The sequence below is a fragment of the Enoplosus armatus genome, chromosome 1, assembly GCF_043641665.1.
Source record: "Enoplosus armatus isolate fEnoArm2 chromosome 1, fEnoArm2.hap1, whole genome shotgun sequence".
NCBI lineage: Eukaryota > Metazoa > Chordata > Actinopteri > Centrarchiformes > Enoplosidae > Enoplosus > Enoplosus armatus.
This window is the reverse complement of record NC_092180.1, coordinates 19,031,339-19,048,497: the sequence shown is the minus strand read 5'-3', so window position 1 is coordinate 19,048,497 and position 17,159 is coordinate 19,031,339. Positions and strand designations below refer to the sequence as shown.

The 17,159-nt window shown below is 42.6% G+C and overlaps 1 protein-coding gene across 1 annotated transcript in view; it reads left to right on the top strand.

Moving 5' to 3' along the window:
• The window catches only part of ush2a (Usher syndrome 2A (autosomal recessive, mild)), a 190,163-nt gene that overhangs the window by 162,255 nt on the left and 10,749 nt on the right, over window positions 1–17,159 (top strand). Inside the window, exons 75-82 of the mRNA XM_070906384.1 lie at window positions 11,785–11,866; window positions 11,973–12,118; window positions 12,541–12,882; window positions 13,094–13,455; window positions 13,600–13,969; window positions 14,216–14,497; window positions 14,631–14,800; window positions 16,505–16,835. Coding sequence (XP_070762485.1) covers window positions 11,785–11,866; window positions 11,973–12,118; window positions 12,541–12,882; window positions 13,094–13,455; window positions 13,600–13,969; window positions 14,216–14,497; window positions 14,631–14,800; window positions 16,505–16,835 — 2,085 coding nt within the window. The remainder of the gene's footprint in view (window positions 1–11,784; window positions 11,867–11,972; window positions 12,119–12,540; window positions 12,883–13,093; window positions 13,456–13,599; window positions 13,970–14,215; window positions 14,498–14,630; window positions 14,801–16,504; window positions 16,836–17,159) is intronic.

The following is a 17,159-nucleotide window of genomic DNA, read 5'->3' as shown; positions in this document are numbered from 1 at the left end:
CATTTATGTGTGAGGAAAGTCTCCCCATTGATCACACGTTGTTTTCTGCTCCCAAGCAATAAAAAATAAATTTAAATTATATATATATATATATATATATATATACTATATATGTGTGTGTGTCTATTGTCATTTGTGATGCATGTGAAGAAATTTGGACTCTACCTGTGGTGCTGGTGCCATCTGTTCACCGGTGAGGGGCCTGAAGACACACACGCACACACACACTGCCCATGGCCTGCTATTCTCGAGGGCCCTCCCACAATTCTGTGCCCCCCCCCCCCCCCCCCCCAAAAAAAACCAAACACACACAGACACATAACCAAACAAAAACTCACTAAACAGACTCACACACGTAATGTACGTGCACATACTGTGTATACTGGCTGTCCTTCTAGTCTAAATATAAGTTTGCAGCTCAGTAAGCAGGCTAAGTTCACCTAAAGCTGCTGTGGGATATTTGCCAACAGTGGCTAGCATCCTCTCTGCACACCACCACACACCTGTACAGTATGTGTGTGTGTGTGTGTGTGTGTGCGTGCATCTGAAACTCAGTCTTGTGTGATTCTGTGATTCTTACATGCAGTAGTTATCCATTGTTAAAAAAAGAGAGAGGAAGTTACAAAAACATGATCAAACAAGAAAAATAGAGATTCAAAGATGACATGTAGGAAAAAGAAGAGGGAAAAGAGGATTGCAGAGAAACACATTGATATACACCCACAAGAAACGGGCAAAATATAGAGAGACAGATTGGCAGAACAAAGAACAATCCAGTTAGTATGGAAGGTAAGAAAGAGAAAAGAAAACAGAGCAAGAATGAGTGAGACCAAAAGAGAGCTTGGAGAGGGGTGAGAAGACAAGTGAGGGAACAAGAGGGGGGCGAGACAGAGTGATAGATAGGAAAGGAGGGAGCAGAGAGAGGGGGGGGGAGAGGAGGTACAAGTATAGATCTATATTCTGTCCATACGAGTGGCCTCTTCTCCCTCTGTGACCTTTGGCTTGTCACTCATAATTAATACAAGATGTAAATGGAGACCTTTCACCTTCTCATTGATATGGAGCACTCTGTGTTTGTGTGTGCGTGTGTGAGTTTGTGTATGTGTGAGAGGCTCATTGACATGGCATAGACTTATTTTGGTGACGGTCATTTGTCACGCGATTGCCTTCGCCACATGCACTCCGTTGTTTAGGAATACACACAGAAAGTGAAAATGAGAAAGTTCTGAGCAAACTTGAAAAGAGCAGGTTGTACAGGATTGTACAGGATTGTGTTCTGAGAAAAATTTGTGTTTTGACTTTGTGCTGGTTAGGAATGCACAGCAAAAAAATTATTTTGATATATTGGATAGATGTTTGACATTCATTTGAGGTTGAAGAGATGGATAGTTGAGATAGACAACAATCAGTTAAAAGGATGTCTACAATCGACATTTTGAAAATGGGGATAAAGCCCTATTAACAGCCTTCAGTTGAATGCAGTTTGGCATTATTATTATTATTATTATTATTATTATTATTATTATTAATACTTTATGTTATGTTCCAGAAGTAAGAAAAAATGTAAAATAAAAAATAGAAATCCAGGTCAACAACATATTGCTCAATAGTATGGCATTTGTCTAGACAGAGATGGTAGATTAAAAAAAAAAAATAATAATAATATTACTTATTTTTAGCAGCCTTTGAACACCGTTTTCCACAAGACCATCACAGGTTAAACCTGCAACTAAGTGAAACAGGACAAGGAGGACCTGTTTTTTGACAGCAGAGATTACAGCTAAAACGTTGAAGAGGTCACATTTAAAGAGAGAGTGGGTCAATATCACGGATAAGGGAGAAAACAATAGCGCATGTGTATTGTAGGTGCTGTTAAACTTCAAGGGATCTGTAGTTTTTTTTAATGCCAACAAAGGAATCATTTAGATCTATTGAAATCATCTTTCACATTTTAACAGGAAATCCTACATTAGAGTCTTATTTATTGTAGAATATGGATTGTAAACCTCAGGAACAGTTCAGTTTTTTCCGAACCCATTAAGAAGAAATTTCCGGAAGAGACATGAAGAACTCGGCTCTCTATTTTTCTTTTCTCTTGTATGCTTTCTCCTCACTTCTTCATCATTACTTAGTTAACTTTTTTCTCTCCTTAATGTCCTAATCCACCCATTCTTTTCTGCTTAAAATGTATTAGTTTGTGGATGCATTGTTTGTGCATGTATATGTGTGTGTGTGTGTGTGTGTGTTCATTTGGTAGGTGTGTATTGATCTCAGGCTGGGCTGGGAACCCTGCTCTGTGCCAGCTTGGCTGATTAATGGGGTCGTCATGGCAATCGGACGGAATGAGGGTACGAAGCGCAGGCGGCCTGCCTCACTAGACCCCTATGTGCCGCCTGGCACACACACAGTCTCACACACACACAAATTCACTCCCCATGCTTTACACCTTTCTGACAGACATGTTAGTCACTCAAACAACCCTGTCAAGTTGCCTTCCTTGCATCGTGGTTCCCTTACTTCTCTTTTTCTTTGTATTTCTCTTTATTCTCTTCATTATTTTCTCTCCTCCCTCCCTCTCCTCTTTTCTACTCTCTTCTCTGAAAGTCGTCTTTTTTTCTTTCTCTCACTCCTCATTCCAACCCTCCATCCAGCTCTTTTTGTTTCTACACAGGGACTGTTTGCATGTCCCTCTGTGGAAAGATTGGTCTTCTATCTCCATACCACTGGAAATTAATTTTGCTCTCAACAAATTCTGCCTTCATTGGGCAACTAAAATTTCAACCTCATGCACCTGCCCTCACCTCATGCCTCCCCTCGATCCTCTCCTCTCTTCACCCTTTCTTTCTTTTTCCACACCCTTCAACTTCTCCCACATTTTTCTGTCTGTTCTCTCATTTTCTCCGTCCTTCTCTTCAGTCCCGCCCTTCTATGGTCCCTGTTTTACTCTACACCCTCCCATTCCTCCCTCATTCCTCTCCCTACATCTCCTTCCACCCCACCCTTAATTTCCTCAGCTCTTCTCTCCCATCTCCCCTCTTGCACCTTTAACCCTTCTCTACACTTCCTCAATCTCCCATCTCTTCCCTTACTCCCTTTGCATCCCTTTTCCCTCCTCAAGTCACTCCTCTCTCCTCCCTTGCATCTGTCACTGATGTTTTCTCCCTCCATCCACTTTTTAAATCCTCCTGCCTCCTGTATTTCCCTGCCTACCACCTCCCTCTTTCTCCTCCTTTACTCTTCTGTCCTTTACTCCCTCCCTTGGCTCCTCCAGATGTTACACTGTGGCCCTTGGGATCACTGGTGAAGTTAGACCACATGCGTGTGTGTGTGTGTGTGTGTGTGTGTGTGTGTGTGTGTGTGTGTGTGTGTGTGTGTGTGTGTGTGTGTGTGTGTGGATACATATGTCTGAATATGGTTGCATGTGTGCATGCATAACATATTTTTGTTTGTGTGTGTATGTTCAACAATGTGTGTGTGTGTGTGTGTGTGTGTGTGTGTGTGTGTGTGTGTGTGTGTGTGTGTGCTGTATTAATACATCCCATTGATCAGAGCAGGACCCCTGACAGTCATCATCCCTGAGAACCATCTGGCCGACGCCTGACGCTCCCTCACCCAAACACAAGCTGACACCCTATTAATCTGCTGCCGCCATGCATACATACGTGTGTGTGTGTGCTTCAGTGTGTGTTTCAGTGTGTGTGAATGAATGAATCAGTGAGAGCATGTGGAAGAGAGTGTGTGTAATGTGTATGTAAGAGGTTATGTGTAGAGTACGCGTTAACATTTTTGCCATGTCCATGTTTCTGTGTGTGTACGCATGTGTGTGTGTGTGTGTGTGTGTGTATGTGCTCCAAACCGTGCACACACATATGAATGTGTACACACACCACTCCGCCATCCGCCAACAACAGCCGGCACTGAAGGGAGCTGAAGGGTGCTTGGAAATTAAGGTTATTACACAAATTGAGCCATATGGTCTAAATATTTCAGAGCTGAAATTTACTAGGCAATAAAAATGGCCCCTACCTCGGTAATGGTGTAAATTACAGCTTAACCACCAGCGCTAATGATGTCCTTCTGTACACCCCGTAACCAACCGTACATGAAGGACACATTGTTTAAAAAATACCCCAGGAAAAGCGAGAGAGACAGAGAGAGAGGGGGAGGGAGGAAAAGGGAAGAAGGGATGGAGATAGAGGGAGTAAGGATGAAGTGAACAGGGCTAAGAGGGAAGTGAAAGAGGTGAGGGAGGAAGTGAGACAGAGAGAAGGAGATGAAGAGAGAGAGAGAGAGAGAGAGTGATTAATATAGAGAGCAGAGAGAGAGAGAGAGAGCTAGCAGCATGTTTACAATCTGTTAGTTTACCATTAAGAGCCCGTCAGAGAGTGTGGGACAGCGAGGGCCAGCCGGCGAACTGTGTCTCAAAGCCGACATGAGGTTTCAGTGTGTGTGTCTGTGTGTCACCTGCACAGTCAGAATGTGTGTTTTCTGGCATGCGCAGTTGGTAGACATATATAAGTATGGACACGTTATCAGAATATGTGGTGTGTACTTAGACATGAATGGTCTGCTGCTGTGTTGAATGATTAGATAGGGACAAACAAGTAATAGTGTTAAACACATGGTGGGAACACAGTGTGAATACAGATGCATAGTTTGGGAATACTTAAGCATGTCATACTGTATGTTGGCATGTGTTTCAGACTAACACATGGATGTGTTTGAACATGCACAGTACGGATGTGATGAAATAGGATACAGTTTTACCTGCTCATATGTAAGGCAAAGATGTGAGCAGCATCGAAATGACTGAGAAAAGCTCAGCAGGCGTTGCTGTAACGTTACAGCTAAAGTATAGAAGAGCATCACATTGTTTGCTCTGCCTTCACTCAGTGAAGTGGGTGGAAAACCTATTGCCAAGTATTTGATTACTCACTGGGAAAATGGATCTGTCCTGCCAAGCGCAAGTCATTGTCCAAGCAATTCTCAGACTGAACCACCTATAGGAAAATATGGAACACCTTAAAGAAGTAGTTAATTTTCGTTTCATTTACATAATTCGCTTTCTTGCTGAGGAGAAAATCAATACCACTCTCATATCTGTAGGATAAATATAAAGCTACAGCCAACAGCTGGTTAACGTAGCTTAGCTTAGCATTAGAAGCAGGAAGAAACAGCTATTCTGACTGAGAGTAACAAAATCCCCCGACCAGCACCTCTAAAGTTCATTAACACGTTATGAATTTGTTATTTAATCTGTGCAAAAGCCATTTAAAAATGACAAGTTGTGGTTTTACAGGGAGTTATGTGGCAGAAATATTGAACAATTCCTTTAAGATTTATCTCAAATACAAGTCTCAGGGGGACACAAAAAACTAATGAATCAGCTAGTAGTTCTGACGTAGCCATTATCTCCAAGAATATCAGAATTGTGCAATCAGATTTAAAACTGAAATCAACATTGTTCGCTCATTTTCCAACATCATGTGGTCAATCTATTCATAATTTCGTATGTTCCCCGAAAAACTTGTTGTGGACTTTTCACAATATGTTTTTCTCATTTGCTTGTCTTTTGTGTTTTTGAATGTTTCATTAAGTTGCAGTCCTCTGAGCGCTCATATTTTTTACATAATCATGAAATGCAAAATGCCCCACTTATTGCAGTCATGGCTATAGACATGTATTTAACCTCAAGAGGATTTAAGAAAGACAGAAAATAAAATATTCAGGTGACATTATGGATTTTTCAATGTTTCATGTGAGTAAATCTGTAAATAAAATATATTCTGTTGTGACACACTATTGGGCAACAGCTTTGCTCCTTCACTTGTTGCTTTGAACCCTCTCTTACTTTTGTTTAGTTATCCTCTTTGTGCTGGCTAACCACCGAAGAGACAGTGGTCATAGAGGGTGGTCAAAGGAATAGGAATGACAAGGCTTTGCCCTTGCTCTCAGTGACACCCTTTAACAAATGAGAGAGACAAAGGAGTGGAGACAAGAGAGAAATGCAGAGCTGAGTGCACAGAGGGTGAGGAGAGAGGGATGAGGGGGTTGAGAGGGGAGGAGGACACAGGTGAAGAGAGGGAGGAAGGATTAGAGGAGAGATAAGGAGACTGAGATGCAGAGTTCGTTAGGCCCTCGGCCTATCAGACCCCTTAGTTAGAGGTCTCCAACTCTGATTGGAGGGCTCTCAGCATTCTGCATAAACAGCCAAATAATCAAGCTGCAACAGTCCCTCTTCTCCTCGCTGCAATCTGACACCCTTTTTTCACAACTCCTCCCTCTATTGCTCCACACTGCTCAGTCCTCCCTCCATCACTACATTTCCATCTGGGTTTTCTCTACCTCTGTCACAAATTACAGTTTTTATGTTATTCTCATCCCTCGTCTTTTGTCTCCCTCTCACTCTTTCAAGTGATTTTTTTTTCCCGAGTTTATGTTCTCCTGCTTCCTCTTCCTCCTTCTCTCTTCATGCTCCCTCTCTCTCACTCTCTTTCTCTCAGTAATGACAGGTTTTGTGTTATTGTGTGTCTGTCTGTGAAGAGGCCACACCATCCAGTGTAGTGCTCTCCACTTGTCTTAATGGGTGTTTAGTGCTGCAACTGCGATATGATGGTCATCACTTTAGAGGAATGCTGAGTGTGAGTGCTTTTAAGAGAGAGAGAAAAAAAAAGTTAAGTATATTTGTGATGACTGAGTCCATTCAACTCTGAAGGAAAGCATGTAGATGCATAAGTGTGTGTATGAAAACTTGTAACTGAATCCTTGTCATGTGTTTGTTTTGGAAGTGGGCTGTACTTTTGACTAGAGTCTGGCAGAGGCGTTCCTGTCAGCCTCTCTGTCTGATGCTGCCTCACATTGATGCATCCTCTTTGTTTTTATATTTGGCCATCTGTGTTGTGTTCATTGATTAGGTTTAAAAAACAACAGAGATGCCAAAGAAGAAGGCTAAGTATTTGTAAGATACGTTACCTCTGATTTATTTTGTTAATGTCCCGACAATGTTTCATGCGAGTGAAGTTATGGGTACTTTATATTGGCCTCTAGTATAAGGCCAGTCAAAATAGTCACATGAAAAATCTGCCCCAAAAGTGACTTCAGTCCAGCGTAATTTCGCTTCAGTTTTGCTGCTTTTTTACAGCCCTTGATTGAAAATTACTTGTACAAATAATCATATTTCATTTTTTTTTTACCAAGTAGTCATTAATTACAACCAGCAGCCCTGATATATAATATGTTATCTATATGTTTTTGGACTGATTTGCCCTGCCTGATGAAATAAAGCTTAGATAAAATTGCACACATAGCCAAACACATTCTTGCTCATTTCATTTTCAGGAGAAAAGAAAAAAGAAATCTGTGTATTTTAAGCATACCGTCCCTCACTCGCCAGAATTTGTCCACTGGTCTTTGGCCACATCACACACACACACAGACGCATGTATATACACACCAAATATGCTCTTCCTGGGGTCTAGAGCCGCCAAAGCCAATCATGGCTGTCGGTGTGAAGTGAGCATGCCTGTTCCAGACCCCTGCAGTCCCTCTCTATGTCCGTGCTGGCCACAGACAAAAACACATGCCTAATGGCACTCAATGTGTGTCTGTGGTTGTGTTTCTGTACATGTGTGTGTATGTGTCGCACCAACGTCTGTATGTGTCAGGGTTTGTCTAACGCACACTGACTAGCAGGGACACCCACGCAGGGCATTTGCAAACAGACACAGGGCAATTGTTCCAGCAGCATTGAATTAGGCATGCACACATAAATACGTACACTCACACACACACAAACTTGGCTTGAGAGCTTGGCATGGGGCGCAAGAGAGCAGCATGTGGTGCACTGGCTCACCTCAGAAACCTCCGAAAACAATTACTGCTCTCACAGGGCTGGTCAGGGCACAGCTTGTACTAATAGACTGGACTAAAGAATTGAATTGAATTGAGCTGAATTGAATTGAGCTAACTTGAATTGAATTGAGCCAAATCCTATCTGATTTTACCACACACTCAAAGAAGTAAGACACATAAGAAAAGGTGAACCAGCATGGTGCTTTATTATCTCTCCAGGACTTAATATGACAGAGCAGAGAGGCCAGAGAAGGCTTGTGGAGAGAAACATCCCTAAGGAAGACCAGTTGGACCCCATTCACCTATCATTAGGCATGGTTCTTTCATGTATGTTCTTAGGCACTCACTTTACTTTTACCTGCGAGTATGTGTGTGTGTGTGTGTGTGTGTGTGTGTGTGTGTGTGTGTGTGTGTGTGTGTGAGTGAGAAACAAAGAGAGAGAAAGAGAGCCTGTGTGTGTGTGTGTGTGTGTGTGTGTGTGTGTGTGTGTAGCCATATGCTAATGTTGGTCCGTCTCTGTCTCTGCGGGGCCCAGTGCTGGGGCCTTTGTGAGATAATCAGCATAATTCTTTTGACAAATACACATGGTTATTCTTAATTAGTATCACACACTGTCCCCCCGGCCGCACCATGCCTCTCCACCTGAATATCACGCACACTCAGCTGTGCACTCGGGCACACACACACACACACACACACACACACACACACACTTCAAGGGACACATGGGTACAAAACAAGATGCATGCAGATGTGGGCTTGTTAGGCTACAATGCAAATGCACACAAATAAACACCGATACCGATATATTTGCACAAGGCTCAAGGAGCACACATGCACGCTGACCCTTTTATATAGGGTACACATGCAGAAACACACACTGTCCAGAGGACCCCTGCTGTTGCTCAGCTCACACACCAAAAAGAAGAAAGAACGAGGAAATAAAAGATTGAATAGATTGCTTCCTTGGCCTCAATGCTAAGTTGTGTTGAACCATGTAAGATCTGAGGGCTCTTTAATGTATAAATTAGCAAGACCTCTTCCTGTCTCTTCTCTTCTTTCTTCGTCTCCTTTTTCTCTCCCTCTGTCTTGTTTACATTTTCTTTCTTTTACATCTGTGCAAATCTTTCTTGTTCTCCCCCCATCTCTCTCTCTCTCTCTCTGTCTCTCTCTTTCTCTCTTTCTCTCATGACTTCTTGCTCCCCCTCTGTTCTTTTGCATTTGGCATGATTAACTAGTGACTTTGATCATCCACACACACATGCACATGCTCATGCACACTTAATTTAGGTTGACAAGAACCTTTTGCTTTCACATCTTACACTCAAGCTTTTCATGTGGTCTTCATAGGTTGGCCATTTTTTTCCAAGAAAGGCTTAACAGAAACACAACTATTTATCAACAGCAGTTTTTGGTGCTACAGTCTTGGACAATCACTACAGCTATAATTTAGCTGATGCTGCAGCAAAAAGACCCCACACTATCACCTAGCCTAGATATTACAGTGAGATCATAAATACATATTGCAATAAAGCTCTTGCCCCAAAAATTGGTGCTGAAAAATGTATGGATATTTATCCAAAATAAAACAGCCATTTAAGTGTTTAATCTTCACACATCAAGGTCAAATGCAGTATAGTATACATAATGTACAAATGTAGTAAACATGACAGAAATCTTAAAAATATTAAGTTGGGAAATTCAATTCCAACTGGTCTTCAGTATTTTCTATACTCCTGTTTGTTTACCGTCACAGCATGTTTAGTTGGTATTACATTTACTTTAACTGTCGTTATTCATTTCATTATTTTTCTGGCAGTTTTTCTGGCAGTTTTGTATATGTGTTTGCCTGCATATTCCTCAACAACATGTGGAAGTGTTTTTTGTGTGTGTCTGCACATGTGTATGTATGAGAGAGAAATAGTTATTGAGGGAGCTGTTAATGTAATGTAATAGTAGTGTATTTTAGTGTTACACCATTTGATTACTGTCTGCGTGTGTTTGTGTGTGTGCACACTTAGCAGGTTGAGGTGGTGAATTTCATAGTGCTTGATTGTTGAGTGTGTGTGTGTGTGTGTGTGTGTGTGTGTGTGTGTGTGTGTGTGTGTGTGTGTGTGTGTGTGTGTGTGTGTGAGGAGGCAGTTAATGTGGTGTGTTTCAGTGATAAAGTGTTTGAATGTATTGCCATCTAGAGGCGTGTAGCAGAGTCTCTATGCTCCTATAAAAGCTGCCAGCGCCAGATGCTGCTATTGACAATGTGCATATGTTAACCGCTTTATAGGCCACATGCCTCACATATTTCACTGGCTTTTAAGGTAGAGAGATCTCTCATTCTCGCTCACTTAATCTGTCTCTCCCTTTTGCCACATCTATCTTTTTTCTCTCTCCCACTTTAGCTTTCTTCCATCTTTTTTACCCATTCACTCAATCTCTCTCTGTCCTCACGCCCTCCCTCCTTCCGTCTCTCCCTTTTTTATTTCCTTCATCAGTTATTAACTTACTCACCTCTTACTTTTTTTCTATCCCTCTTTTCTAATTCTCTGCCCTACATCGCCTTCCGTCATTTCATTCCGATCTCTTTTCTTTCGGCCTTTATTTCTCACTCCCACTGCCCCTTTCTCTTTCTATCTCTCTCCACCCGTGTCTCTCTCTTTGCGTCCCTCCCTCTCTCTCTCTCTCTCTCTCTCTCTCTCTCTCTCTCTCTCTCTACTGAGAAGTGCTGTGATTTGCAGGAGGATTTAGCTTGTGTCTAGGTGTCTAGGGGCTTATTAATCCTATTTTACTGTGGATGAAAAACACGTTGGCTCCCAGACATGAAAACAGTGAATACATGCATTCTGGTTGTTGTTCAGACAGTTCATCCTTGGTGCCACGCTACGGTGATTTGTCAGGGTTTTCATTTGATTCAGTTTGAATTGGAGGCTTTTTGATCCTCTTGCCACTGCGTTGAAGTGGGTTACCAGTTAATCTCTTTACATATGCTTGCTTGTGTGAAAGCAAACAGTCCTGAATAGACAATTTAAAAAAACTGCAGACTCAACACATGAAAAAAATATAGCCTCCTGTGTTGTATATTCACACGAATATGTTCACACAGAGAGAAACATCACTCTCATAGCTGCTTTAAAGCTGACAGTCATAAACAAACAAACAGGCAATGCCACATCCTGGAGCCAAGTGCTCCCTGACTACCATGTCATCGCACGCCAGGGCCTTTTGAAACAACAGTGTGTCTCTTATCAATTAGTAAATGGTGTTCCCGCTGTATCACACACACACATACACACTACCCCTGTGTCTGCCAGGGTGTTGGGTTGGGTCCCACTGCCTAAAGCTACTGGCAGACTCGCTCTGCCTGTGTCTCTGTGTGTTTGTGTGTGTGTGTGTGATAGGAAATGGTGCATGTGTGACATAAACACTCAATCTGGAAGCTTTGAATTCACCCATAAGGGACGGCCGTCTGTCTGCCAGTCTCTCTCTGTCTCTGCCACTTCTCTGGTGTCTACTTACTTTACCATGGCAGAGCCTGTATGTTGAAATGTTGATATCACAAATCCCATGTCATGTCATCTTAGCTTGCCATTGTTTCAGTGTTCCTTTTCATTCCCCATTTTAATGAGTAATGCACTGGTTTTTATTCATGCAGGATTCGTTTGTGTAACTAATTTCCTCTCGCTCTCTTCTCTTGCTGTGGCATGCTACCCACTTCCCTGTTTCCCTTTCCATCTCCGCTGTGTTTTACTGTCTCCTTTTAACTCTTGCCCAATCATTCCTTTGTCTTTCCTCTTTTCTCTCCCATATCTCCTCCCTATGAGTATCTTCCTCTCATCCCTCTCTCCTGCTTTCTCCTACTTTCTCATTTTCTTACTTTTCTGCACTCTTACTCATTCCATTTGTTTATATATCACACCTTGGTCTCCGTTTCCCTCTCAGGGTTCAGTCCTGGAAGCAACAGTCTATGGTCTTGATCCATATAGTCAGTATAGTCTACGAGTGGAATCTTTGAACGAGGCTGGTAGGTTGATTTTGACCAATAGCTCATTAATAATATCAGGGATAAATCATATCATCACCAACCATTGAAACACTCCGTTGAGTCTAGATGTTTTATGACCCTTCAGGTAGTGTGTCCAGTCCATGGGTCGGCATTAGGACCCTGGAGGCTTCTCCGGCTGGCCTGGCTAACTTCACAGTGGAGCAGAGAGAGCAGGGCAGGGCGTTACTGCTGAGCTGGGATCAGCCAAGTTCTCCACATGGAATCATCACGGTACATACAATACACACAACAAAAACACACTACACATACAAAGTGTATACACAGCATTGAGCAGGTGAAGCGGGGCATGGTGCTCCTCAGCAATAATATACAGACACACATACGGAAAGTTATCAACTTACAACTTTACCCATGCAATTCAGCATCTCCTTCGCATATAGATGGACATACTTCACATATATTCTGATACACACTACGTGCACAGCAGTAGGCCTGTACCTGGAGTCAATACAGTCAAGCAAACATACATTTCCACGTACTTATGAAAACTTTCTCTCCTTCTTTGACTCGTTCTCTCTTCTTCCCTCTTCTGTTCCCATTATGTCCTACTTTAACCCACCTACAATACTTGTCCTCTTCCTCTCCTCCTCTCCCACTGTTCTTTCCTCTTCCTTGCTTTCTGTCTCCTCCAGATGTATAACCTGTACAGTGAGGGCAACCTGGAATTCAGCGGACTGTCACGCAGCTTCCTGTTTCGTCGTTTGGAGCCATGGACCATGTATTCTTTGACTCTTGAAGCTTGTACCTTAGCAGGCTGCACACGCACCCCACCTCAGCATGTCACCACCGCAGCAGCTCCACCTGCTTCCCAGCCCCCTCCCAGGCCTCTTTTCATTGGCCCAGACCGTGTGTCACTTACCTGGGGCCCTCCCTCCCAGCCCAACGGGCCAATTGGAGAGTATTTTTTACTTGGGAGAATTTTGGAGGAAGTGGGGAGGGGGAGAAGTAATGAAGAGGGTATTGAAAGGGGAAAGGTAGGTGAAACTAAAGACCCTCTCAAGATGTAGGCAGTGATTTCTAACTTCAATCGGACCATTTGTCAGTTGATAAAATACTGGTCCCACCAGTGTCTGTAAAAAGTTGTCATGCCTTGTTTTTGCTCTTATAACTAATAAAGATATAATAAAAGATATGTTACTGCTGTACAACTCATCAGCCTTAAAAATCCACAACCGTCTCTAACAGGTGCTGTTCAGAGAATCATCCCCACAACATGCTGACACCTTCTCGCACACAGTGACTGGTCTGCGTCCCTGGACACAGTACGAGTTCAGTGTCCGTACTCACAACCCAGCCGGACACACCCGCAGCCCCTGGGTAACTGTGACAACCAGACAGGCCCCTCCTCGTGGTCTAGCTCCCCCAACAGTGAGACACCTCCAAGGCCAGCCTGGTGAGGTGTTGGTGTCCTGGACTCCTCCTTTGGAGCCCAACGGGGTGCTTCAGTCATACAGGATTCAGAGAAACAATGTCAGTTTCTCATTTAGTTTTGACCCTACTGTCCTCAGCTACACCGATGAAGACGTCCTGCCGTTTTCAAAATATAGGTATTGCTTGCCTTTACTCAGTTTGTTGTCTCAAATGAACTAACCTGAATCTTTCTTTGTGGGTTTTCCAGATAACCACCACAAACAAATTAGAAAGGTTTAATAGGGATCATTAAACTTTCATTCTGCCCTGTTCTCCTCCAGCTACTCGATCATAGCCTGCACGTCTGAGGGATGCATCACCAGCCCTCATACAAACATCACAACTCTAGAGGCTCCACCTGCCACAGTTGAAGCTCCCTCAGTGAACAGCATCACATCCAATCGTATAAACATTTCCTGGAGTAAACCACTGACACAGAATGGAGAGGTGACTGAGTATGTGCTGAAACTCAACAACGAAGAAGCTTATCGCGGGAGAGACCTGAATACAGTGGTGTCAGATCTGCGGCCACACACGTCATATCAGCTGGTCCTCGTGGCTTGTACCAGCGGTGGGTGCACGACCAGCGCCACAATGTCCACTGTAACTGAGGAGGCACCACCCACTGGCCTGCCTGCCCCGACTCTTAAGGTGTGTTATATTTGACTTCCAGTGAAACCTCAGTTACTACAGTAGGTGTGCAACACTGATGATTCAATAATCAGAATTTAAGTAATCAGTAATTTAATATTTATTTAAAATTTTATGTGATACAAAGCATTTACATTGTTTTTTATTAAGATTTTATTATCATTATTATTTGGGTGAGATTAGTTCAACATTTTGTTTTTCTATTTGGAGCTCTGTTTGATGTGACCTTTGACCTTTCCTTTGAAGGTCACTGGCCCAGAGTCCATGGAGGTTAGCTGGATACCACCAGAGCACCCTAATGGCATCACCACAGGGTATGAACTCCGCAGGGATGGTGAAGTTATCTACGTCGGCACAGAGACCCATTACCACGACTTCACGCTTTTGCCAAGTGTGGAGTACAGCTATGTTGTCAGGGCCAACAACAGCAAAGGGGCAGTGAGCAGCGCGGCAGCCACAGCAAAGACTCCCCCGTCAGCTCCTTCTGGTGTTGGTCTCCCCACGCTGACGCCTGTGGGACCAGACCAGGTGAGTTATTCATCTATTCAGACCATAAAAGTAACAGCCGAATCATAACATAACTAATGCCTAGGTTTACCTTGCCATAATCTCTAAATTGTTATTTAAAAGTTTGTATGCTGTACGTGGTTTGTCTTTCCAGGTGAGAGTAGAGTGGAGTCCTCCAGCCCGTCCTAATGGAGACATTGTGAGTTACACTGTGTATCAAAGAGACCCAGTCCAGCTCAGCATCACCAGCACTGTGTTCACTCTGGAGGATAGTGGCTTCTCTGAGCGACACACCACTCTGCATGGGCTGGCTACTTACCACAGGTCAGTCAAAGCAGATCACCACCACAGTTCACTATGTACTGTATGGGACATGTATAGGTAGGAAGAATGTGTAGCTTTTTGTTTTGTTGGGGGGTTTTTTTGTATTGCAAAGCTGAAGGTCGAAGATTTTACATTTTCCTTCAACTGCATTGCCTAAAATGGTCAAGAAAAAAGCTTAACAACACAGTTTCCTATTTCCCTGTGTAATAAGTACTGTAATGAAGGAAAGTATGGGGAGGAATAAGAGATAAGAATGGGCGATAAAGAAGGGAACAGAGTGCCATCTCTTGGTAACAAAAGAAACAGTCTTTACAAACCACAACCCAGGGACTGTGGTACAGTTAATACCAGAGCTACGTTCACTTCATTCTCATTTCAATCAATTGATAACTTTAATTTGCTTGAAAACAATTAATCAATGCATTCTATAAAAATAGATGGTGAAATTTAACATATCTTTTAAAATGGTTGAACCTATATAAACTGGTGTAAACCTGTGTTTATTTGGGTTTAAAGGGACAGAGGAGGAGACGGAAAGAGGGATCAAAAAGTATGGTTTTATAACGCCTTTAGATCTCTTCTCAGAAGTATGACACATTTAAACATTGGCGCAAATAACAGAGGGATCTACCTCGAAAACCGTTTGTGTCTTCTCTAACTGGCTTGTATGATTTACTTCCACATGAAAAATAACCTTGCAAAGTTATAAATTAGGATACTAGCAAAGCAAACTCTCAAACAAGCCTGTGGTGTTTCAAAGCCAGAAGTAGAAAGAAAAGGGAGTCAACCAAGCAGTGGCCATGGGACATGGTCTCTCAGAAAACGACAGCTGTGTAGACCAAAGACTTTATATGTGTCTATGTCTATGTGTGTGAGGGTGCATATGTGTGTGCAGTTGTGTGTGTCTACTCCTGTGTGTACGTGTCAGTTTGCTTGAATGTGTGTCTGCGTATGTGTGAGCGTGTGTATGTGGTGATAAGATTCAGATAATAAAAGCTCATCAGCCTTATCATCTAAAGATCGCTCCCCTCTCTCTGATGACCTTCTGTCCATTCAGCTCATCTTCATCACCTTCTCTCTCGGTTTCTCCCCCTCACTCCTCTCTGTCATCTCCTTTTATTCATTTCTTTCTCAAAAAAAACAACAGTGCGTCCAAATTAGTTACCACGTAATGTTGGTCGTAGTCTTGTTAGACTCAATGGACATTTGGTTGCGACAAACATAATTTCAAACATGCTGTTAATTACTTGGTTTTTGATTGGATGACTGCTCCACTTGCTGGGTTGTATTTTTTATTTGATGGTTTGAAACTGGGAATAACATGATGGACCTTGTGGAAGGGTTGACAAAAACTCTCTGTCCACCAAATCAATTTCTGAATGAAACTCACACAAGATAATGCAAAACATTTAAAATAACGCGTTGTTTTGTGTATATATAGCACCTTGTTTAAATTCTGTTAACAAACTTTGGGATTTTCAAGAGGCAGAAAGAGAAATTTAAACACTAAACACTCCAAATAATCATATACGTTTCCCAGATTTAAGTCTTGTGCAAGCTGTAGTCGCAGCACACTGGTATCACGGCCTGTTGTTTAAGTATTTAAGTGATATGTGTTTCTTTCCCACAGTTGTCTCTTACACAATGCAAAAACACAATCACTGATTATTGCATTTAAAAATGTGCTCTTGTATGTGTGTGTAGGTATGAGGTGAGGTTGGAGGCTTGCACAGCGCTGGGCTGCTCCTCCAGTGACTGGTCATCTGTACTCACACTGGAGGCTCCCCCTGCTGGACAAACAGCGCCACTGTTAGACCTCCAGCCTGACACACACACCGGCCTACAGACCACCTTTCTACTCACCTGGTCCCCTCCAGCTCAGCCAAATGGTAGAGTCCTTCATTATGAGGTCTACCGTAAACTGGACCATACGTCTGACACCCACAGACGTGATGCAGCAACACTTGTCTACAGGAATATCTCCACAACTTGCCAAGATGAAGCACTCCAGCCGTATACTGTATACCAGTACCAGGTACAATGCTATGTGCATTTACATGTGTGTATTTAGAAAAGCAGAATTATTATACAAATACTAACTGGTTAGTCCTAGTAAAGTTCAACTCACTGAACTGGTATTTATCCAGATCTGAGAGGAAATGGAAGTCACTAAAAACAGATGGATTTTACGATGCATCCTTCAGGCCTTTTTTTATTTGACTTGAAAAGAATAAAGCAAAATTCCTGAGGAGCCACAGAGCTTGAGCAAGTTGGAAAGTTAAAATTTTACATTATTTATTCTGAATGTATTCTTTTTGGAGGAAATAAGACAAAAATCTTAAACCTACAGAAATCAGGT